The sequence below is a fragment of the Crotalus tigris genome, unplaced genomic scaffold (genome assembly GCF_016545835.1).
Source record: "Crotalus tigris isolate CLP2741 ecotype Arizona unplaced genomic scaffold, ASM1654583v1 scf7180000024383.4638030, whole genome shotgun sequence".
In the NCBI taxonomy this organism is placed as follows: domain Eukaryota; kingdom Metazoa; phylum Chordata; class Lepidosauria; order Squamata; family Viperidae; genus Crotalus; species Crotalus tigris.
The window spans coordinates 4196336-4220881 of record NW_024100553.1 but is presented as its reverse complement, the minus strand read 5'-3'; the positions used below and the strand labels follow the sequence as shown (position 1 = coordinate 4220881).

General features: G+C 42.1%; 1 protein-coding gene across 2 annotated transcripts in view; it reads left to right on the top strand.

The window, feature by feature from the left end:
• ARHGAP4 (Rho GTPase activating protein 4) overlaps window positions 1–24545 on the top strand; it is a 46236-nt gene extending 21691 nt beyond the window's left edge. The window contains exons 6-23 of one of the 2 annotated variants that reach the window (XM_039328691.1): window positions 1215–1343; window positions 2754–2975; window positions 3068–3169; window positions 3449–3643; window positions 4437–4521; window positions 5684–5711; window positions 6218–6245; window positions 10782–10842; window positions 10978–11055; window positions 12085–12219; window positions 16062–16167; window positions 16281–16511; window positions 18008–18084; window positions 19949–20096; window positions 21360–21446; window positions 21626–21769; window positions 22837–22930; window positions 23020–24545. In XM_039328691.1, coding sequence (XP_039184625.1) covers window positions 1215–1343; window positions 2754–2975; window positions 3068–3169; window positions 3449–3643; window positions 4437–4521; window positions 5684–5711; window positions 6218–6245; window positions 10782–10842; window positions 10978–11055; window positions 12085–12219; window positions 16062–16167; window positions 16281–16511; window positions 18008–18084; window positions 19949–20096; window positions 21360–21446; window positions 21626–21769; window positions 22837–22930; window positions 23020–23232 — 2163 coding nt within the window. In that variant the 3' untranslated portion in view covers window positions 23233–24545. Of the gene's footprint in view, window positions 1–1214; window positions 1344–2753; window positions 2976–3067; window positions 3170–3448; window positions 3644–4436; window positions 4522–5683; window positions 5712–5937; window positions 6026–6217; window positions 6246–10781; window positions 10843–10977; window positions 11056–12084; window positions 12220–16061; window positions 16168–16280; window positions 16512–18007; window positions 18085–19948; window positions 20097–21359; window positions 21447–21625; window positions 21770–22836; window positions 22931–23019 lie in introns of both variants that reach the window. The other variant, XM_039328690.1, reaches the window with a different exon arrangement.
• The last annotated feature ends 1 nt before the right edge of the window (window position 24546 follows it).

The window sequence follows — 24546 nt, the reverse complement described above, 5'->3', positions numbered from 1 at the left end:
GATACGAAACTTTTGTGATCTTGGTGGAGGCAGGTTAGTTCCATCCCACAAGGCTGTTTTTAAATAAGAAAACTGATAGCACTTGTCTATAAGAAACAATAGCATAGGTTACAAGTTCTCCCCTACTAAACACACTGTTGTTCCAACATTCACGTAAATCTGTTAATCATTTTAGGATGCTAGTGCAAACTGAGCTCACCCAGATACCAGCCCATTGAGTTTGCCAGAATTTCCTTTATGTCCCTTAGAAATGTGGAAGAAAATTTGTTTAAGTCCTAAAGATTCGACTTTCTTGCAGTCATGGAGGATACATCGGTCTTAACGTCTTGCATCTAAATGAAGTTCACGCTGCAGCTTTGCAGCTTTCACTCTTGAGGTGATGACAGATTGGCCTAGATTATATTACATGAATCCATTTGATTAGTGCTTACTATCTTTAGTTCCTATTGTATGTATTTTATTATTCCCCCCCCTAAAATATTTCAGTTTGTTTTTCATTTGAATTATGCCACTTATATGTTGTATGTAGAAAAAATTCTGAAGTGATTTATCTTGGTCTGATTTTTTTTTTTTTACATCTCAAAACTTGCCATTTTAACAATGGAAACAATGGAATTGCTGGGGTAGTGCAAGGCAGACAGTGTGTTTGCATTGTCCCTACTCACATAGGAGTCCTGAATCGCAGGAAATAGGATATTGGTATTCTTCAATTTATAACTGGTTGCTTAACAACCATTTGAAGTTATGTTGGATTTCCAAAAAGCTACTTATGAACGGTCCTTGAAGTTACGATTGCCACACACATTCCATGGCCATGGGACCGCATTTTATGCATTTGGCATCCACCTTGCATTTCCAACTGGTTGCAGCATCCTGCACTCTTGTGAAACCAACTGAAAATAGCAAAAAACACTCATTGGATTTGTTGGATTCACTTAACGATCACAGTGTCTCTATTATGGTCATAAAACACCTATAAAACCGAGTCCAGTGATTTTCTTCAGTGATTTTAGAGATGATCTTCTCCCTTCTTGCTCAGTGATTTACCACACAATGTCTGCTAGGAAGGAGGTTGTTCTGGTTATGAGAAATTGTTGCCATTATTTATCAGGGGAAAAAGAACGCTCTTTGCAAAAGTACTAAGTGGAGCAAAATGGAAGGAAGAAAGAAGGACAGCCTGGAATTTTAACCTAATGATTTTTTGATCTTCACAGAGACAGTCGAAATTCCTGGAAAGCAAGCTGAAATGTGCCAAGGCTCGGAATGATTACTTGTTGAATCTACACACTGCTAACTCTGCCATGAGCAACTACTATGTACGCGATGTGGCCGACCTGCTAGATGTGAGTCGATTCTCTCCATGCCCATCCTGTGTCAGCAATATAGGGGTTAGCACTAAAATGTCGGATGCCAAAACATTGGCTTCCTATGGATTCCTTTTGTCAGTGTTTATATAAAGGCATGAGTCCATGTATATGACAAATGTATACTAGTCTTCTTCCGGTGTAACTTCATGACTTGTCTAAAGTATTCTTCAACCTTCGGTATGGTGGGAACGTTGAAATTGCTGATAGGTTTTGTGCACTCTCTTCACAGAACTATAGTTCCAAAAAGGTTTTGGACTAGGAGAGAGTCCGCTGGATCAGGGCTGTGGGACATAGGTACCTTTTAAAACAGGGGTCCCCAACCTCCAGTCTGGGGCCTGATGTGGGCTGCAGGCCGTTGGGAACTGGGCTGCACAAGTGGCAGGCGAGTGTGTGCACGCAGCTGCATTTGTGCAATCATCCCCTTTTCTCCCCCCCCCGGCCGCCGCTTCTGCCACCGATCTGCAGAGCCAGAAAGGTTGGGGACCACTGTTTTAAAAGATACAGTATAGAGAAGTTGGCTTGTTTCCCTGTAACTCTTAAATCAGTGGTTCTCAACCTGTGGGTCGGGACCCCATTTGGGGTCGAACGACCATTTCACGGGGGTCGCCAAACAAGGCTGTCCGCCATTTTTTCCCCTTTTCTTTGGCCACGCCCCTGGCACCCGGTGATGTATAAGTGGTTGGGGGTCACCACAACATGGGGAACTGTATTATGGGGTCGTGGCATTAGAAAGGTTGAGAACCACTGTCTTAAATGGTTATTTTGGGAAAAGGCAGTGTCTACCGTATTTTAACAGTTATTTTAATGGGGGCATTCTCCATTTAAAAATGATACAGGTCTAGCCCTCACAGATGAAAATGGAAAGTTTGAAAAAGATACTGGGATAATTTTGCTAACCAACTGAAATAGGGCTACTGTACCTTAATTACAAAATTTTAGATGACTATTAGGTGGCAACAAAGAGTCGGAGTTTTCCATGCTAGGATATAATTGTCCAAATTGAAATATAAATTTCTGATATGAAGCTTCAAGGGCATTCTACTTGGCTGGCTTTCTTCCTGTGGTCCTAAACCAGGAAATGTTATAGATTTCTAATCTTACAATCACAAAATTCCAAATCCTGCAGAATTTCTTTTCTTTCTTGCAAAATCTGTTGCACACTTTATCGTGGCTTTGTTTCTTCACTATTATCAATTTCATAATTGGCTCTGCATTTATAGCAAATGATCATTTGCATGTCATAGAAAAGATGGACTGACAACAAAAGTTGTGCCTGTTGTCTTATTGTGCAGCTATTGAAAAAGATATGGGGATCAGTCAACAGTGGAGCCTAATGACCATCAGTCTGGTTTGATAACTAAAGATATCTTTATCACATGGTTCCAGTGTTTTGACCTTGGTTTCCACCTTTCGCTGGGCAAAGTACTGAGGACCTACCTAGCCGCAGAGTCACGGGCCCAAGCATCTTGGCAACAGGGCCTATGCGCTATTGAAGGGGCAATTGATGCTTTGGATCCATTGGGAGATAAGTCCAGGATGATGGAGGCCAACCCTGCAGCTTATTGCCCTCCTGCGCCCTTTGACTACCAGCCTTATGAAGGTGATGAGGTGAGATGATTCTTGGCTTCTTGTTCTAGATTTTTTGCTTTCTGCTCAGGCTGGCCCTTATTCTTCCTTTTCTGTAATTTTTCTATCTTCAGGTATCTGAAGTCCGGGCTGAGGGTCCACTGAGAAATGAACTAGTTTCCCGTTTCCAGCACATCCAGTCACGTCTCAATGCCATCACCCTGGAGACAGATGAGGTAGGTACCATTAGAGAGTGAGGTACAATTGAGAGGGGGTGGACAGGGATTAATTTTCAGGTTTCAATTTCAATTTCAAAAATCAATTTTCATTAATTTTGGGAACTGCAAAGGAGAAGTGCTGGGGTGGCGGAATTTCCTGCCATTGACTGTCCTGCAGATGCCTTTCCCGTTCCCTTAGTGCTAGAGCTGAATTCCATCAGAATGTAGCTGGTCTCTTAGGAGAACCTTTCTGCTGTAGAAGGTTCTTGGTATAGAAATTTCTACTTTCTTTCACAGGTCAACAAGACTCTGAAGGCTACCTTGCAAAGTCTGATAGATCTTGTGACAGCAGAGGAGCCAGAGGCACTTGATGCCTTTCAAGGCTGTCAGTCTACAGAGTCACTCAAGTCCACCGGTTCTGATGCTGGTGGGAAGCAAGCATTGGCAAAACGCCGGGCCAACCAGCAAGATACAGAAAGCTTCTATATCATGGTAGAATCCTAGATACCTAAAAGAATTAAACTTAATGCGCCCTTAATTATGCCGTCATAAAGATGAGGACACCATAACCTAGTACATCTAGATAGTTATGCTGCCTCACTTTATTTTGTTTAAATTAATCTAGATTTCACTAGAACTTGTTTATGATAACGCACCCTCCTCCTATTTATATAAGACAACATGAGGTCACTTGTGCTATTGATAGGTTTCCACAATGATTTCTCTACGAAATCACTGATAGGGTGAACATCTTCAGAGATGTTCTGAGCAAGACCTATTGCCAGAGACCCTTCCTTCAGCCCCATTCTAGAAACATAGGCAAAAAGAAAGTGGCTTTGGATTTTCTCTTCCAGAGTGGAGAAACACAAATATGCTTTAGAGTGAAAATCTCTGACCTATTAGGTACTATAGAGAACTGGAGTGAGAATAAATCATAGAAGATTGATTTGAGTGAAAACCAGTTTCTGATTCTTTTGTTCAATAGTGGAATGCTTTCTAGTTTTGAAGTTGGTGATTTAGCTCTTTCCAATTATCTAAGTTATCTAGAAAAGAGACCGGGCCACTTCTTGCATTCTAAATGTGACTAGATGCAACAAAACTCTAAATATTTGTGAAGGATGAAAGATAAGTTCTGTCTCATTCAGTCTTCCTGGTATGGTTCCAATTTATTGAAAGCTTCAGAAAGACGTCTTGGATTTGATCAATATATAAAAATATTTGTCCCATTCAACCGAATCTCCTACTGCTTTTTTTGATAACAGATTTCATGCTATCTCTTGCACAGAAATTCAAAGAATATCTCTCTGGACGAAGCATTCAAACAAAATTGCAAGCAAAGCATGACCAAATGAAGGAAGCGATAGAGAAAGGTGAGGTGTGAAGGAATAGACAATATCTGAACTCTTTGATTAGAAGCCTAGCATTGGTATTTAATATATTTGTCCATCCATCCACCCACCTACCCATCTGTCCATCCAGCTTCTAAGGACTTGAGAAACACCTGATGATATCTAAAAGAATAAATCACTTTGTCATGCTTTCTCCCAGAATATCCTCAAAATTACGGGTTGCTGAAAAAGTTTGCCTTGGTACCCTTTTCATAGAATTTCTGATCCTAAGGTGCTCTGTGGAAAAGGTGGTGAGAATTGTTAAATTGTTTTCACTTAGGGAAGAGACAGCAGTCCATTGGGGAGTTGCATTCCTTTCTGTAAAACACACACACAAACACAAACACACACATACAGTATAGTCTTTAAATCCTGAAAGCAGATTCCCTCCTTGAGTGGCCTGCATTTCAGGTAAAATCTGTGATTCTCTCCTGCACGGCTTTCCTTTGTCATGTTTACTTGATCAAATATAAATTCTGTGCTTTATTGAAAGTATTATTTTAAAAGCCTTATATATATTTTGAGAGAGATGAAATTGGTTTGCTGAGTAGGACAAGAGCAGATAGTTATATAAATGTATTAGAAATATACAGGTACTTGAATAATATTTGCATTAAATTAAGTACTGTATATATAGAATTGTAAATATTCTCTGTTAAAATGTTATACTATTTTTTTCTTTTTCCCTTTGTTGTATTTTTTACATTTTCTACAAAAAAGCATCTGTGTACTTTCCCCCTTTTTCATTGAAAATATATGTATTTCTAGCATAATTATATCCCCCCCTTTGGCATTATTTTAAAAGCAATTAAAATAAATAAATAAAGGACAAATGCTTGTCAATTGATATTTCTTCTTGGAAAGCAGTGAAAGAAATTTCACAAGGCGATTGACTGGCTTTGCTGTCAATTTGTACAGCTCTGGTTTTTTGATCAGAAACCAGATTCTTGCTAAGCCTGGCCCCAATGAGAAAGCAATCAGGGGCGTTCATTCCAATGAGATCCTTATTGCAGAAGCCACAAGCTGATCCTGAATGAGCAACAAGCTCTCTGATTTTACTCTAAATCAGAGGCCCGAATAAAGCCACTAAGGCTCCAAATCTAACTTGTCTGTCTCCTTTTGTTCTTTCTTCTTGCTTTCCCAGGTGCTGCGGTGGATAGAGAATTAGCCAGGTAAAAAGAAATCCTGGGATTAATGAAAATTGCAGATTCAGGCGGTGGTGGTAGTGGTGGTGGTGGTGGTGGTGGTGGTGGTGGTGGTGAGCCTTCGTAAGAATTCCTCAGGCCTACTCTGCAATGGAGAATCCAAGCAGAACTCTGGGGAGGAGACCGTTCCAGTTTAGAGGGGACGCTCTGACATCTGCCTTCCTCCCCCACACCACAAAAATGTTGGTTCCAGGCCACAGTCCCAGCGCATCTGGCGGTCCCACACTCCCTCGCACTATCATCACCAGCTCTTCGAGGGTGATCTACAGGCCTTCTTGGAGGTACCGGCTGCTGCCCTCAGCTGCTCCCCTCCTGCCCAGCTCCTAGTCTTGCTTTCTTGCCCTTTGCCTAGTGTGAATACTCTGCGCTGTTCTGGCCCAGCTTTTGCCTCTGGCTCTCCCCAATGGCTTTTGCTGCTCCCTTTGCCTGTAACATGTCTGCTCACTCTGTCTCTCCTGTCCCTGCTGCCCAAGGAGGCGGAGGCTACAGGCACGGAAGCAGGTACAGGACTGGCGGTGGGAAACGGTAGCCTGACTCGGTGGGTGGGGCATAGGGGAGGCCTGCCACCCTAAGGGGCATGGAAGGGTGCTTGTGGGATGGACTGTACTTTTGCATTAAAAAAACACACACCATGATTCTGGGTGTTTGTGCACTTGTTCACTTGCTCATATATATATATATATGTATGAGTGTGTCTACAAGCATTTGTGGGACTATAAAGTGCTAACCTTGCATGAGGCATGCTTTGCACATCAGAATATTTATACTGCATTTCTGTATGTAAGTGCATATGTGTGCATGCAGTGCTACGTTTCTTGCATTTTTGCACATGCGCTCTTCCATCTTTTAAAAAAATGTTTACCTGTAACTGAGAGATCTTGATGTGTTCTCGAGATACGACATGAATGTATGTTTTAGCCATATATCATCCATTATCTGATGGTCTCTTTCAATCCATTAAAAAGGGCTATAAAAATTCAGTTCTGTATAGGAAAGCTTTGAATTTGTGTCCCTGCTACTTTGTGGCAAGCACTCCCTGCTTTTGCTGTTTATAGTTGCAATATTGTGCTCCAAGAAATAGTGTGCTGGCATTAGCATCCACAGAGGCAAAGGGGCAGATAAGGCATGATGACATAATCACCCAGATCTTGCAAACACATGTGCTTGTTGACAACAAATGTCATTGCAGCATTTGCCATGTGTGTGTCATCATTTTGCTGTCATCATAACTTGTTGTGGACCTTATGGATTACAGCCTGGAGTCCTTTACTTCTTTTGAATTTTAAACTGATAATATAGGAATGACTCTGGGGACCTGAGCCAAGTAAGTTGAACCAAAATTTCCTGCCTAACCAGCCAGTGACTAGGAGCTATACCCATAAATTAACAATAAAATAAAATATTGATTACATATGAAAAGAAATGATACCTTTCCAGGTAAACAATGTGTGAAAAAAGGTTCTGCAGAATTTGCTTTATAGCATTAGAATAAGGGTATTAAAATACGCTAATGCGATTGAACTAAAAGCTTTTGATTGCTTCATATTTGTCCATAATTAATCAAGCAAATTCATTCATTCGTTGGTTCATTCTTTAAAAGAATTTATTTAATAGCTGCAAGTAACAGATCCTAGATAACAAAAACCATTTGTTCATTTTTATCTCTTCCTGTAGGCAACGCCTGTTCTAACCATTTGCGTGCTGTGATCGTTAATCTACAAATTGTCTTTCTTCAGAATTGTTTGATTCACACACCACTAATAGCTTATGCAGATTTGATTGATTTGATGGTTTAGAAATCATACCATTACTTTAGTTTTCATAAACAGATTAAAAAAAGAGATTTGGGGTTTGATCTAGACATACATTGTGCTTAAAGTGATCTGTTGAACTCATACAGATTTGAATTCTTCTCAATTAATTTCTCTTTGGTTTCAATGGATCTACTCTTACCATGTTGTATTTGGATTCCACCCACAATTTACCCACATGTTGGAAATACTGTAAACGTGTGAGAACTTGAACTCAAAGCCCAGCATGCCTATGGGAAATCACTATGCTTTATCAGGTCTTTTTGCAATCATATGTAGAGAGGGTATGTATGAGAGTGAAGGGGCAAAATGACATACTGGCAGCTTTTGATCCTCATTGTGAATATGCACCCTGTTTCTACCTTTAGATTACACGTAATGTCGTAGTTTGTAATGTCATTGTGCATTACTATATTCAATAAATATATTAAATTAATATTTTAAAATTGCAAAAAATAAGAAAAGAAAGAAAAGAAAGTAAAAGAAAGAAAGAAAGAAAAAGAAAGAAAGAAAGACTTTGCCTGTTATCCCCTCTGCCCAGCTTTGTTCTGTACTAAACAGTGAATGGGCCTTAGTGTTTAACACCTTGAGTCCTTTTGCTCCGTTATATGCATGGGAAGATAGGGATGAGCATTTTAATAGTCTGCAAGCCACATGTGAATCCCCACCCCTACCCATCCCTGCCTTCATAGCTCTTCAGTTTTCTTTCACAAGTGCCTGGGGCCAAAACCATCAAATGGGTTTCCCCAGTTTGAGGAAGTTGGCATTTCAGTCTTCAGATAAGTATTTTAAAGCCTCCCCTGTGATAATGGCACTCCATTTTTAAAATTCCATCTGCAATGATTGTATGTTTTTCCCCATTTGAAGAGGTTTTAAGGGGCAAAATGAGTGCTAATTTGTTGAAAGTCTCTGTAACAATTTTGCTGGCTATTAGTAAAAAAAAAAAACATAGGGAAGAGAAGTGAACATTTTGCCCTTCTTCCTCTGATGATACTATAATGACCCTAGCCACATCTCCTTTGATCCCCAAATGAAGCACAGAGACAAAATCTCTCTCTCTCTCTCTCTCTCTCTCTCTCTCTCTCTCTCTCTCTCTCTCTCTCTCTCTCTCTCACACACACACACACACACACACACACACACAGTGACAAGGAGCTGTCACACCTGCAGTAGAAGGAGAGACTCAGTTCAAACATAGAGGCTACTGTAGGAAATCAACACATCATCCTAGAAAGAGATGGTAGCAAACTGCTTTCATATTAGTACTAAGAAAAATGTATAAATGTAGGTACCGGAAGTGGGCTGGGGTGGGGTGAGCTGTTTTCACTTTTTTTTATGATGTACAGTGCTTGCCTAACTAGGGAAAGTCTGGTTCTCTTAATTTCTTTTTTGCCCCCCTCCCCCTCACTCATTGCCATATTTGTGCAAAAAGTGAAACTGGGAGGAAGTTGTGTTTTTTTTTTTCTTTTGATTTTACAATTCTGGACAATATGTAGCAATTTTCTTAGCTGGGGCATGGTTGAGATTGTTTAAAAATAATACAGATTTCCATATTAAAATTGAGTTACATAGACTGAACAGTTCTGTAGTTTTTAAAGGGGAAATTAAAATGATTTGTCTAAAGCTTTGAAGCTCTCCTCAGAAGAATGGAAATTTGGTGGGCTAATTATGCAATTAACTGCATGGAATCCACCCTTTTTCCAAGAATGGCTAGAGTAGGGTAGCTGGAGGACCCCTGGTGATTGCCTGAGCAAGTCCCTGAAGTTTTGTTGGCAACATCTTTCAGTAGTGAATTGCCCTTGCCTTCTTCCTAGGGCTGAGAGAGAAGGACTGGCCCAAGGTCAGCTGGCTTCATGCCCAAGGCAGGACTAAAATGCAGAGTCTCTTGGTTTCTAGCCTGATGCCTTACATCACTACACCAAACTGGTTCTCATCTTCACAATTGTCCTGTACAATTGATGTACCTGACAAAAAAAGAGAAAATACGTACTTTTCTAAAAGTTTCTTCTCTCAGTTTTATTTGCCCAAGATATTTTGGACTTCTCGTACTTTGTCAGGGACTTAGTCACATTCTTCTCTTCAAAAGCCCAGGGTAATAATAATGTAGATTGGAAGGTCCTAATTTTCTTTGCCAAATTGTGCCCACTGAGTTAGTTGCCCCAAAATCCAATTTAAATCCAACTTTTCTCATCCCTCCAATGTGTATACTGCAGTGAATATAGAAATGCACTGTTTAGACCAGTGATGGCAAACTTTTTAGAGACCGAATGCCCAAACGGCAACCCAAAAGCCACTTATGCATCATTGAGTGCCAGGTGGGTGTGGCCCATTGGGTGGGCATGGCCCATTGGGTGGGCGTGGCTGCGGTGGTAACAGCAGACTAGGTGGGACTAAAAAGTTCAATCAATCAATTCCAACTTTGCAAGATCTTTTTTTTCCCGCAAGAAGTTGAAATTGACTGATTGGTTGAACCTTTTTTTTTGTATACGGCGGCGGAGGCCTAAAACAAAAAGGTTTCATAAAACCCAGCTGAAGGCCTAGGACTGGGGCGATGGCACGCGTGCCCACAGAGAGGGCTCTGAGTGCTGCTTCTGGCACCCGTGCCATAGGTTCACCATCATTGGTTTAGACGGTTGAAGTTGACAGTAAGAGGGATCATTGCTAATGATGGTCACACTCATTCTGTTTCTGCTATTGATGACAAAGGCTTTTTGTCTTGTTTCCAAAACTTCCCATGTCTGCAGAGCAGCAACAGTGTGGAGAAGAGACACATATAAAATAAGCTACTGATACCGATACTGTCAGCAGCAGCAACCATTTTTATTCACCCATCTTTTCCCACATTATATCACCTATTACAGCAATTCACTTGTTACAGCGGTGAGTTACTGTAGATTATATTATAATACAGCAATTCTTACAACTATCCTAAGATATTATTCTTGCCCCTCTTGCAGATAAAAGTTTGAATCTGAAGGAGTGATTCATCTAACTACAAGTAACCCATTTAGAGCTAAGATAGCAGGCAACTAATTCCTATTCAAAGTTTGTTTTCTTAGCTATACCCACTCTAGCATTTTGTTTTGCTGTATCTGCTGAATCAGACTAAAGATGTCATTAACAAACAGGCCCAATCATGACAGCCAGGAACCTAGCTCCCAGCAGTCCTGAGTGTGTTGTGAGAATGACATCTTGTGACTCTCTGCTTTCCTTCCTGTAACTCCAGGCCTCAGGCCAAGCAGTGCCCCTTGTGGTGGAAAGTTGCATCCGCTTCATCAACCTCCATGGTAAGGCTGTCTATGCTAACCCCCCTTTCCTTCCTTCCTTCCTCTTTCCATGCGTCTTGCTGGGAGTTGAACTTTGAAGACCATGAGTTCTTCACTGAAAATATCCCTTGGTATTTTTTTCTCTTCTTTACTCAGGCCTCCAGCATGAAGGTATTTTTCGTGTGCCTGGATCTCAAGCACAAGTAGCAGAGATCAGGAATGCCTTTGAGAAAGGTGAGGGGTGAGGGGGACGTTTAAAAGGTTTTCTTAAAATTGCTGACCCTCCTGACGTCGCATGCTCTCCTTTTCCCAGGCACAACCACTGCATCGCCTCCTCAGCTGTCGGCCAGCTGTCCAGCTCAGAGGCGGCTTCTCTGAACTGCTGGCGGTGGGCTGTGGAGCCTCAGAGTGCGCTGGTCGAGAAGCCGGCAGGCTGTGGCTGCTGACAGACACCGTCAGCCCCCATGCATTTGCTGGCCTCTGTGTGCGGGGGCTGGTGGTGTCAGGCAGCAGCTGCCCCTGCCCCTGCCTCGCTTTGCCCCACAGCAATGGTACCCCCACTCTGCCTCGCCTCGCCTCACAGGACGAGCCTCCTGCCCACCGCCCCACTGGCCAGAGACCCCCTGGATCTCCCCCAGCCCTGCCCGGCCCCCACAGGCATCCCTTCCCACGAGCAACATTGAGGTAACCATGCCCACTTTGGCCACACCCACCCAGTTTGCCATGACCACCACAGCCACAACCACCCAGTGGGCCACATCCCACCCAGCACTCAGCGATAAATAAGTGGGTTTTGGGTTGCAGTTTGGGCATTCAGTCTCTAAAAGGTTTGTTGTCACTGCCATAGAAGCAGAAGGTAGAGAAGCAACCTGGAATTAAGGAGAAATTTCCTAACAGCGAGGACAATTAGCCAGTAAAACAGCTTGCCTTCGGACATTGTGGGTGCTTCATCACTCAAGATTTTTAAGAAGAGACTGCACAGCTACTTATCTGAAATGATATAGAGACTCCTCCTTGAGCAGGGGGCTGGACTAGAAGACCTCCAAGTTTCCTTCCAGCTCTATTCTGATCTTCAAATACCTCTTATGCATTTACTCTTTTCTTGAAGTTATAACCCAAACAGTGGCCTTCAGACTCCATTACAGCAGCCTTCAGTGTTGGCATTGGCTGCCACACTCAAAGCCACTCAGACATTTTCATAGCTACCATGGGATTAGGCCCCATCTTTTACCTGTGGTTGCAGCTTTTATTTTTCTCCACTAGGTGAGGACCCCTTAGCAGATAGCTATGTACAGCATGATTTGGATTCAGTGGCTGGAGTGCTAAAATTGTACTTTCGGGGACTGGAGAAACCTCTCTTTCCTTATGATATTGTTCCTGAGCTGCTGGCCAAAGCCCGTAAGTATATTTGCCTTTTCCTCGGTGTTGTTATAGCAAATATGAATGTTTATGCATTACATTGGGGTATACAAGTTATTTCTTATACAATCACAATTAGCATTTTACATATGAACTTCCTCTCTCTCTTACATATATCCTTTTTGAAAACCCATTTACAGTATTTTCTTTGCAAGAGAATAAAGCTGAAAAAAAAGGGATATAGTGTGACATCTCCACCAGTTTCAGTATATATGCAGATACTCCTTGCTTACCAACTACTTTGTTTAGCAAACATCTGAAGTTATGATGGCACTGAAAAAGTTAACTTATGACTGGTCTTTGAACTTGTGGCTGTAGCATTGTCTCTGAGGTCATGTGATCACGATTTGAGCACTTTGCAACCAGCTCAAATTTACAACAGTCGCAGAGTCCCTCAGTCAATTGATCACCATTTGCAACAACTGACCTCTAATAAAGAAAATCAACGGGGAAGCCAGCAGGAAGTCACTGTCTTGGTCATATCATATTGTACTTAGTGACTGTGGGTGATTTGCTTAATAATTGCAGCAGAACTAACATAAGTCCAGTGTGGTCATATGAAGTTTCACTTAACTATATCACTTAGCAGTGGGGTTGCTGGTTCCAATTGTGTCAGTAATTACTACCTGTAATTCGTTTATGCAGCCTGTAATATAGCAAGAATCTCATGCTAATTAGAAACAAATGAAATGTTTTTAAATAATTATAGTAATATTTTGATAATTTGTTTTATTCAGTGAATAATGCTTATTGAATGAATTGTAGACTGAAGTAAAGACCTCAGGAATGGCTGAATAATTATACAATAACTTTATGCACATTTTATTGAATTTTAATGGGATCTCTGTGTATGTATGTTTGTATTTATATAGCTAGTTGTGTAGATGCCCTTATACATTGAAAAAATGGGATAAAATGGAAATATAAAAAATAAAAATAAATGTATAGGAATTTAAAATTGGGAACAAGAAACTCCCCTTCCCACCCCTTGTGCCATTTTGAAGAGATGGAATTAGGCTTAGGAAAAAGATATGCGATATGTAGGATATTTTTGTGATCCACTTTCTGTAGAAAAGAGGCAATCATTGATAAAATGACCTGGGAGGGGAAAGACATTAGGAATCCGTTCCAAAGACATGTTTCATTCCTCACATGTTTCATTTCCCCAGCTCAGTTGCTTCTCCCTGTCCCTAGCTGGAAAGGAATCAAGAAGTCCTGTCTTTTGGGAGTGGAGCAAAGTTGACATTTTCATCCCTTCCCCTATTTTTCTGGAAGTTTAGAGAGTCTCCACACACACTTCCCCCATAGCTTCCAGTTGTTTGCATCTGATTTTCCAAGCAGAGGGGGGAGCCAGGTAACGTAATTGGGTTGACTTCTGCTAGTGCAGCGGTTCTCAACCTATGGGTTGCGATCCCATTTGGGGTCGATCGACCATTTCTCGGGGGTCGCCAAACAAGGCGATCCGCCATTTTTCCCCCTCGGGGCGCCGCCGCACATGCGCGCCGCACATGGGGGCGCCGCCGCGCATGCACACCGCACATGCGGGTCGTGCCGCGCATGGGGCCGCGCATGGGGACCACGTCGTGCATGCGTGCCGCCCCGCGCATGCGCGGCACGTTTGTGTGACGGGGGTCGCCGTCACACAAATGTTGAGAACCACTGTGCTAGTGCATTTCTCAGAACAGGAAATGTCAGCCAAAAAGAGATCCTTGACCCTTGTGCAGATTAGAGTTTATCTGGGGGCAACATGTAGGGTATGTTAACTGAGAAGAGGGGATTTAGGTCAGAGGTCCCCAACATTTTGGGCACCAGGGACCGGTTCCGTGGAGAGAGGTTTTACCACGGACCAGAGGGGGCGTGGTTTTGTGTGTTGCCTGCATCCCATAGAGGGGTTTTTTCTTGTTTGTGCAGACTGGTTGCTGGCATGCCGCAGCCCGGTATTGGCCCATGGACCGAGGGTTGGAGACCCCTGGTTTAGGTGATGATAAGGTTCTTCTGGGGCAACATAGAGAAATCACTATTCTCAACTGCTGAATGACATCCTTGATTTAGTAATTGAAACAATCAAGGAACTTCTGAATAATAATAGGGCTAAACACTGGCGGAGATGGAAAGTTTAAAAGCAAATAACACATTGATTGCTTCATGCACCAATAACATACTGTATGAACAGTTTCCACTGTTCTTTTTTTAAAATATATTTTATTGACTTTTTTAACATAGTCATCTTAATATCTGGTAAACAGTGTGTTGTCTCAAAATCTCAGTTGAGATTTTCTCAAGATCAATTACACTTTATCTAAAACCTTTCCCTCATATAAACCATCCCAACATTTTCATATGTCTCATATCGTAAACAAACAAACAAACAAACAAATAAAAGAAAATAAAAAAGAATATTGTTACTTGAGGGGCCTATCCCTCTTAAACTAAAATACATTTATATCCAGATTTTTTCTATTTTTTAAACCATATTCAAACAAATATTTAATCTTTAAATATTCCATCTGATAGGTCCCATCATCCAATTTCTTAATTCTAACTTTAACCTTTTTTTTTTTTTTGCCAAACATCTTTGCTCTGCGGGGCCAAAAAGTTTTCCCATAGTCTTGTAGATGTTGTCATAGGTACAGGAGATAAATCCAGTAAAATGTTTTTGTGGGAGGATTTTGCCCCTTCGTATTCGTTGAAAATCTTTTTCTTTCTTTCTCTCTTAATTTCTCTTATCATTTTTTTGTCTCTCAGGAAAGTATTTGTTTTTTCTTGATATGTTCTTTCTGCAGGTCTCTGATGTTCCATGATAGCCAAAAATCAAAGTTTTCCTTTCTTTGCAAACAGCTTTAGAGTCACAATTCTATAAGTATTTATAATTCAGGAAGATCATTTTTCCCCTAAAGTTTATAGTTCTTGCCTTGTAAATAGCCCAAAATGTTTTCTTTTTATTGCAGCTGTTCTCTGTTTAATTAAGACATTGAAGGTCACAGAAACAAGTTATCTTTTTCTGGGCTTTCTGCCAATTCCTATATTAGAGCAACTACACTTGTATATTTTTATTCACCACTAGATGTCAGCACCAGCATTTTTCATTTTTCAAAACAATCAATTACTTTCTTCTGTTTTTATCAATAATCATTTGAAAAGAAAATCTTAACAAATTCCACCAATTTTAAACTTATTAAGATTTAAGTCTTATATTCATTTCATTTCAATATATTTCTGTCCCACATAAAAGTTTAATTCGCCGCTTCCTTCTGTGAGAGGGTGGGGCAAGAGTCCCCCTCCTCACTTTTGGAGGATTTTGCTTCTTGGGTTTTTTTCTCTCCAGGAAATCAATTATCAAGTAGAAGGGAGAGAATCGATATTGTTACCCATTTCCAAACATGTTATTTACGATCAAGCCTGAATTAGTGCTTTTTGGCTTTGGCTGCTTGTAGCTTGGGCTAGACTCTGGAATAAAGCTAGCCTTTCTTCTGCTGGTTTCTGGAGGGCTTTCCCCGAACGACTGGATCGGCCGCCATCTCTTCACGGTCGGCAGGGCTCCCCTCCTTCTTTGTTGCCTCTCCGGGGCGTTTTTAGGCCCATTTAGGATCCCCTAACAGGAAAAAAATTGTCCATAGGGTACGGAGCTGCTGAGCTATTGCGCAAAATCGGAAGCCCAGTTTCCACTGTTCTTTTTGAGTGCAAAGAGGTTATGAATTATAATATTTCAAAGATGAGAATTAATTGAGTTTGTGGGGGTGCAGACACACATATAGAAGTGCTAATCCAACACTCTGCCATGCATGGTCCTCTATCTCACATTGCTATCCATTTTTTTCCAGACCTGGAACCTTTAGCTGAGCGCATCTCACACCTCCGGGCTCTCATTTCTCAGCTTCCATCTGCAGTACTGGTGGTTCTACGGTACCTCTTTGCTTTCCTCAACCAGTGAGTATTCAGACCCTCGGTGGCAAGTAAACCCACTCCTTAGGATTTCCATGGCGAGAGCTTTCTTTGGCTAAGGGAACTCTATTGCCTTCCCTCCCCTCTTTTTCCTGCAGTTTATCTCAGTACAGCGATGAGAATATGATGGATCCCCACAACCTAGCTGTCTGCTTTGGCCCCACCCTGGTGACGGTACCTGCGGGCCAGGATGCCGTGTCAGTGCAGCCTCACATCAATGAGGTGGTAAAGTGCCTGATCGTCCATCATGAAGCCATCTTTCCTGGAGTTAATCAGCTGCCTGGGCCCCAGTATGAGAAAGTCATGGCTCTGGCTGAAGAGGAATACTGGTATGAGAAGGGGTAAAGGAGGATGATTTGGGGGAACAAGTAGCAGGGCTGTGTGCAGATATTGTTTATGCAAAGCTGGTTCTGCATATCATGCCTTGTCAGTTTTCCATGGTGGTGTGGCAGCTGGGATCCCATCCATGCTTAACCAAGTTAGTTACAGATCTATATCTACATGCACACAGTCTATTAAACTTGGTTAGTTTAACTTTCGTCCAAAGCGCTCTCTGCCCCACATAGAAGGGTATGCGCTCTTCTCGAGGTTTGAGGCTCTGGGTTCAAAGATAATGGAGATGCATCATATTCCTATTCAAGAATGCCTTTGCAACTGTTTGGATGCCATGTGCTTGTCCTGCCCCCCTCTCCCTTGTTATACCTCAGATGCTTAAGCTGGTCTCAGTCTGAAACTGTACTCTTTCTACAAAGAGTTCAGTCTAGTACAGTCACTGCAAAAGATGAAATTGTGTTCTCTTTGATTGAAATTAGACAACAGTGGGTTTGATATGAATGGCTTAGACCCCCAACTCTAGCCTATTCACTCTGTTTGACTCCCCTGTCACATACATAGATGCACACACACACACACACACACATCGACCTTTCTTTTATCTTCCTTTTTCTAAACTGGTGTCAAATGAACAAGAACTTTTTTTTAGCCCAAGACCAGCATAATACAATACAATAAGAAAGGCTTTATAGAAATATAAACTTACAATAGAAAAGCCAAAGGGTGATACAAGGGAATTGGGGGGGGGGATAGGCACACAGGACCCATCATCGGGAATTTAGGCCTAAGTAACAAGATTAAAATATGATTAAAATGTATATATTTTTTTAAAAAATGCCCTATATAAATAATTAGGTAGTACATTAGGCACATAAATAAAAACATGAAAGAATAAATATAAAAGTGGTTGCTGAGAGTGAAAGGAAGCATAAGGAAATGAAGAAAGAAAAACTGAGGAGAAACTGTTTTGCTAACTTGTTGTGAGCATCTTCTTGATTTTACATGCTGTCATGCAGAATTTGGCCACTTTGTGTGCTATGGTAGGAGCCTTATCAGACAATAGAAACAGTGGATAGAAATGCCTAGAGTGGCCTGGAAAGTCTAGCAGGAGTATAATGGCAGTGTTGCAAATATGACTATAATATTAACAAACCTGTAGTACCTGCTTAGTTGTTTCTGTCTCCCCATCCACAGAAGGGCCCAATTGTTCTGAACAGCGTACTTTTTAAAATCACCTCTCCAACACTATGAGTGTGAATAGCTTTTATGTAGCCTGTGTTGATATTTTTTCCTCTTTTTATGCTCTTTATGTTTTTGGTCTATGACTGTATGGGAAGCAAGTTCATAAGAAATAAGAACAATCTTGGTATGTGTGTTGCTTGTATGCCTGTGTGCTTTGCTGTGCAGCCCCAGCCCAATAACTTAGTTAAGTGTGTCATGTGAAAACAACCCTGGGTTCTCATTTTTTGGTCTCTTGTGTCTCTTTCGAAAGCGATGTCTTGCCCCTCGAGACTACAGCAGAAGAGCCCGAGACTGAGGGGACCCCAGAAACTCCAGCAAGTGAGGATGGTAAGTGTTTGTGTGTGTGTGTGTGTTTGTGTGTGTGTGTGTGTAGGGGAAATTTCTGTGACCTGTTTTGCTTTGCCTTGCTTGATACCTTCCACATTGGGGGGGGGGGGTGGAATTGCAAGAATTCTTAGTTAGGTTACAGGGAATCAGTGGTGGGGAGTCTGTAGTTGAGCTTCTTGGGAGAAGGACGATGTAGGAAGCCATCTATCTAAATACAGACATGAAACTGTGTCCTGGATCAGGGTCTAAGCCAGTGGTGGTGAACCTATGGCACGCGTGCGAGAGGTGGCACTCGGAGCCCTCTCTGTGGGCATGCGCACCATGCCCCAGAGATGGCAACCGTCCTCTTCAACCAGCTGCCTGCTAACTTGCCGAGGTCCCACGTGGCCAGAGGCATCCCAGCACCCATGTGCTTGCTGGCCTTTGTGTGCGGGGGCCGATGGTGTCAGGCAGCAGCCACTCCACCCCCTGCCTCGCCTTGCCCTGTGACATGGCACCCCCACCCTGTCTCGCCTCACCCCGCAGAACCAGCCTTCTGCCCATCGCCCCACCCACCAGAGACCCCTGGATCTCCCCCAACCCTGCCCAGCCCCCACAGGCGTCCCTCCCCAGGAGCAACATCAAGCTGCCCATGCCCACCCTGGCCACGCCCACCCATCTGCCATGACCACTGTAGACACGCCCACCTGGTGAGCCACACCCACCCGGCGGCCATGCCCACCCGGCACCTGGCAATACATAAGTGGGTTTTGGGTTGAAGTTTGGGCACTCGGTCTCTAAAAGGTTCTCCATCACTGGTCTAAGCATTTTTCACAGTCCCTCAGCTCTAGTTAAATATGGTAAATGGCGAGTGATGTTGGGAGCTGTAGTTCAGCAACACTGAACATTCTCCTTTAGATATGCTTTAAATGTGACTCTTAGGGAAATGCTGTAGATTTCTGATACATACAAAATGGGTTTCTGGGCTCCATTTCTTTATTGGAGTATCATCTAGCCATGCAGTAAAATTAAAGGCAGTCTGTGCAAGAGTAAGTATGAGTAGATACCTTGGGACCTTGGTTCACATCTGTTTCCTTTTATGGAACAAGCATGTCACAGTCTGCACCTTATTTTAGGAGACAAAGGTTGTTCCTGCTCCTCCACTGTCCTAATGAATTTTGCTGACTCATCCCATAGATACTGCAGAGAAGAAAAATATGTATCATGGCCCAACCAGTCCCTTATTGCATTAATAATGTGACATTGGTATTCCTAAAAATACTCCTATGAATTCCATTCCCTAGTTATAATAATAATGACCATTTTACAAGCTTTTTCAATAAGCTTCAGTCTCCTGCTTAACAATACAATACTTAAATGCTGATAGTCCTTAAGCCTGCCCATTACAGTTGCAAGTTGTAATGACTGAAATACAGGTCAGTCTGGTGACCGACAAAATGCTGCAAATAGCCACAAATGCAGCAGTATTGCCGACCCCCAACATGCAGTCATGTGATTGCAGGAGTGGCGACCATTGAAACTTTGGATCTGGGATCTAAGTCCCCTTCTTCAGGTCCATCATAATTTTGAATGGTCACCAAGCAAGCATCATAAGTTGAGGACAACTGTATGTTTCTGTCCACCTTCTGCACACAAAAGCATCTTTTATTTGCTAGACCCAATTATTCCAACAAGAACAAGGTGGGGCCATCCTTAAGATAGTCTACAATTACTTTGTAGATACTGCTGAGAATAAACTTTCATTACCTTTTCCCTTGTGGAGTTGCAGAAACATGTTGTCTCACTGACTTTTGAGGAGTTCTTCTGCAGGTGGGTTGGGAAGAGCCTGTTGACCGACCAATTATTCATTTTCTTGCTCTCTCAGAAGGCGACTCCCAATCAGAAGCTGTGCCCCGCTCTGGTCCCATAGCTCAACCTGAAGAGTGGTTTGTGCGAGGAATCCCAGTTGGCTGGCGGCGAGGTGAACGTGGTGGCAACCGAGGATTAGTACCACCCATTGTCTTATCAGACAGGTGAGTGGCCATTGTGTTGCCAGTCATGGGGAAAGTAGTAGTCATGAATGCAAGCAGACCATGATAGAAAGATGCAAGACTGCAGGTGAAATCTTCATGCTTAGCATATAAAAGGGAGGCTTTGCTGCATATCGAGTGCTTTAGTTGAACCTATACCAGGATGAAAATAAAATAATATCCAAGAAGCCCTGTTCCCCATCTGGACTGAGAAATAACACAACAATGTTAGTTAAATAGAAATCAAATGCTTCCATACATGTCAGTGACAAAGGATTGTGGATTTGTCTGGATATGGGTATATTTAGGATTGTCTTAAAGTCTGGAGAAAAAATAGCTAAAGCCAGTTGCAGTGGAAGTGGTCGTGGGAATGCATTTGAGTTATAAATTCTACATAATATTCCCTTTCCGGTAAGTAACATTTTGCAAAGCACAGATAGAGAAGGATAGAGAAGGAAATTAAACTCTGACTGAAAAGAGAGAAGGAAAAAAAAATTGAACTTCATGCATCCTGATTGCCTTTTGTTCTTTAATCATCTTGCCGCTCTTTTCGGAAGATCTCAACATCTACCATAAATTTATTCCACATCCTCTCAAACTGTTCATGGTTCTTCATATATTTATCTTGTGATTTAATTTTTATTCTTTTTTGTATTTTTTTCATTATATCTCACCCATCTATTCATATTATCTAAATAGAATAATATTTCCTCTGGATCACAATTATCCAGAATGTTATTTGTTGTTTCCCAAAACTCATCCCTTCCTGTGAATTTCTATTTTTATGCACTTGCAACTATAGAGACACCAGTTCATTCTTTCTGACAAACATTTTAGCCTTTATATTCATAAGGAAATCAATATTTTTCATACATGTTATCAAATCCACAACATCAGACAACTTTCATATTCAAGCCTATGATATCCTTTCCTTTTCTCTTACTTTCATGTGGAATGGCACTTATTGTAATTGTGACTTTTAGTTTTAGATTTTATGTACTAACCTGAGGGCTAGAATCTTAGGGATTTTTTTTTCTGATGGTTTTCCTTGGGGACTGTTTGGTTTGTTTTATTTTCAAAGAAAAACAGATGTGCAATATGAAATGTGGGGAGCTGCCTTTTTTTTTTATCTCAAATGGTTAATTTAAGTCTCCTCCAAGAGCTTCTCAAAATAAGACTGTGAAAGAAGGTGTGAGTTAGTTAGGGAGGAGACATCAGCCCCTCTTTCTAACAACTTTCTTGGTTCTTTGGTTGCTTCTTTTGCAGTGAAAAACAATCTAACACCCGCAGTTCCAGGTTAGAGATTGATACTGGACCATCTCTGGAGGAACTGCTCCCTGAACCCACAAGCAGGTAGGAGAAGTGTGGCAGGTAGACCTCACCCAAATTCTCAGTGCTGTGTGATGGTGACTGATACTACCTCTATGATCTGTTGCCTGCTGCCCCAAAGAGGGCTTGTCTTGGAACTAGATCTGTCTCTTAAGCAGATGTTCTCTCTCTCTGTCTCTCTCTGATTCTGTCTCATATTTTAGGCTGCGTGTCAATTCAGATGTGAGCCGCCAGCGTGGAGGGAGCAGCCCCATTCGCAAATTGGCATCACCGTTCATGGATGGGGGCCGCCTGCCCTTTCCCATCCTTCAGCCAACCCAGGCCAAGACCTTTCACCCTGTTGATCGGTGAGAGCATTGAAGGGGAGGGCCCAAATGTGTATTGGCATGTGTTGGATTAATTAGGTGGGAGGGACATTTAGAGGTGGCTGTTACATTACCTAGACCAGGGGTAGGCAACTTTGGCTCTTTTATGACTCGTGGACTTCAACTCCCAGAATTCCTAAGCCAGCATACTGGCTCAGGAATTCTGGGAGTTGAAGTCCACGAGTCATAAAAGAGCCAAGGTTGCCTACCCCTGACCTAGACAATGCCAAATAATATTTGGGGAGTATTTCATTTCTGCCCTGGTAGACTCCAAAAGAAGCATCTGCATTAGATGGGAGAGGAGAAAAATGGACAAAATATCTGTGTGGTCTGGGATATAATTTAATGGGGAAATTCTAATTTTGACTGATCTGTTACAATAAGTCACAGGACTCCCATTTCAAATGCTTTGTTAATAAATAAACAAACAAACAAGCCAGCCTGCAAGCAAGCAGAGCTTCCAATTCTGAATGCTCCCTTATAATAAGTAAGTAAGTAAATAAGAAAGTAAGCAAAACAAGCATTATAAAGCAGAGGCAGGCCATGCATTCTTCTTAATAATGCAGCTGAGTGTTTTTAATGATATAAAGTCTGGCTAGAAAAAAATTTAGCTGAAGTGGCATTTCAAGAGAATGTTGTCAATGCAGACAGAGGAGTGTTGGCAGAGGAATGGAGAAAACAAATGGGCATGACATGAAGGGAGATGCCTGATGTTGATCACTGCTCTGTTACTGAAATGTGTGCTTTCCATAAGCTTTCCCAACAGTGACTTGATAGGCAGCAGTAATTGTGTCATAAGAATAACTATTCCCAGTCGCAGAGTTTGATAAGGTGTGTCCACAAGGCTCTCTGAAGGGCATTTTGTTCTCTATCAAATATCCTTTACAACCAGTACTTGGAAAGGGGTGAAGGGAAATATAAACTAAGATAATTGAGAGGGACGGAAAACTGAAAAAAACACAAGGGATAGAACTCTGAGGATACACTTAAGAAGTCCATATGCAGTCTTATGCTTTATACACTCTTTGGGGCTCTTTGTTTTTCCCCAGGCCAGATCGCTGGAATGAAGTTTCTCCACGGACCTGGGCTGGCAATAACTTTGAGAGACAGGGACCAGTGGAGAAACGGGTAGAGATAGACCGGGTAAGAACCTATCCATTTTCCCCTCCCTTTTCTAGTTTTTCCTCCCTCTCTTGCTCCTTTCACCATGTTTTGTCTTTTTCCATTGGTAGGAGGTTGCCAGAAATATGGATTCTGTGTTCAAAGAACTTCTTGGGAAAACTACTCTGAAGCACACAGGGATTTGTGACCCTCCCAATCATTCTGAACCCCCAAAGAGCAATTCTTTGGCTAAGAAGGGTATCACCCCTGCCAAGCCAGCCTCTTCAAACAGGGCGCTTCTGCGGGGCAAAGGGGTCTTCAAGTCTTTGGGAAATGGAGAGTGAGTCAAACTTGACATGGGGAAAAGCACCCCCCTTGTGACTTGCCCAATACTGTGGCTATCCTCCTCTTCCTCCTCCTCCTCCTTCCTGTTCCGGATACCAACTCAGGGCAGTTGTGTCTTGCTCTCTCCTGGTGGGGGGTGGGAAGGGGGGTGATCTAAGATTATAAGCATTTGTGTTCCGACTTCCAAGCCAAATGTTGAAGATGCATTTGCTGTTGGGCATCTTCCTGCACTGGAGGTGCATCTGAAGGATTTCATGTTGCGGATGTGACTGGGACTAAAACATACAGCTCTCATCAGGATGGCCCTGGACCCAACACCCAGACCAGTTGTTCCTTTGTCACAAACAGTTTGCACTTGGATCTTCATGTTGAAGGGATGCATGGGGGAGGGGAATGTGCCAAGATTCCTGGAGTCTATTCTTGGCCCTGGGAAGGGAATCATGTCTAGTGAGTTATGGTGCCAGGGGCTGAAAGGGAGGGCATTCTTTTGTACATGTGTTATTCTCTTCCTGACGTGCTTCACACTAGCCCTCATCCCCTCTCCTTTTTTCCTCAACTCTCAACCCCGGCAATGTATCTCTTGATGCTTTATACATTTGTCTGAATTTTAGAACTCTTTCCACACATTCTACTTGGTACAGCCTCATCCAACCCTGCACGCGTCACCCTCCTACATTGGGGCAAAAGTAAGGGGACATATTTGTGGTGGGGACCCATGTGCCAATTTTTCCCTCATCATCCAAGGTCCAGTTTGTCCGGCCCTCCTCCCCACCTTCTACTCCATTGTCATCATTTGTCTTTACTACTCAGTATTAATCAGGGCTGCATGTAGTCTGTGCTTTAAAATGCTGTGCAAAGTCGAGCTGAATTCTGCAACCTGGGTAAAGTAGGCAAATTAAACTAATAGAGATTCTCTTCCATAATCTATGTTACTAATCTGACAACTGGAAATCTGACTTATGGCACCCAAACTTTCAGCAGGAAATTAAAACCACATTTTTGAGCATCACTTTATAGACATAAGGGCTAGAAACTTGCTCTTTTATATATATAAAATTTTTATATATATATAATTTTTTTTCACATTCTCAGGGAGCAGAATTCTGTGCCCAATGCCGCATCCTGTGAGTTTCTTGCGAATTACAGCATATGTACAGCCCTGGTATTAGCTTGTCATTAACAAAAATGACTGTACTGTGATCTCTCTATACAGTCTGTTGATTTCTGTCTCTTGCAATAAACTGGATTTATAAACTCTCCACAGAAAGCGCCTGCCAGTCAGGATTTTATAAAGAATAAACAAGACACTGAAG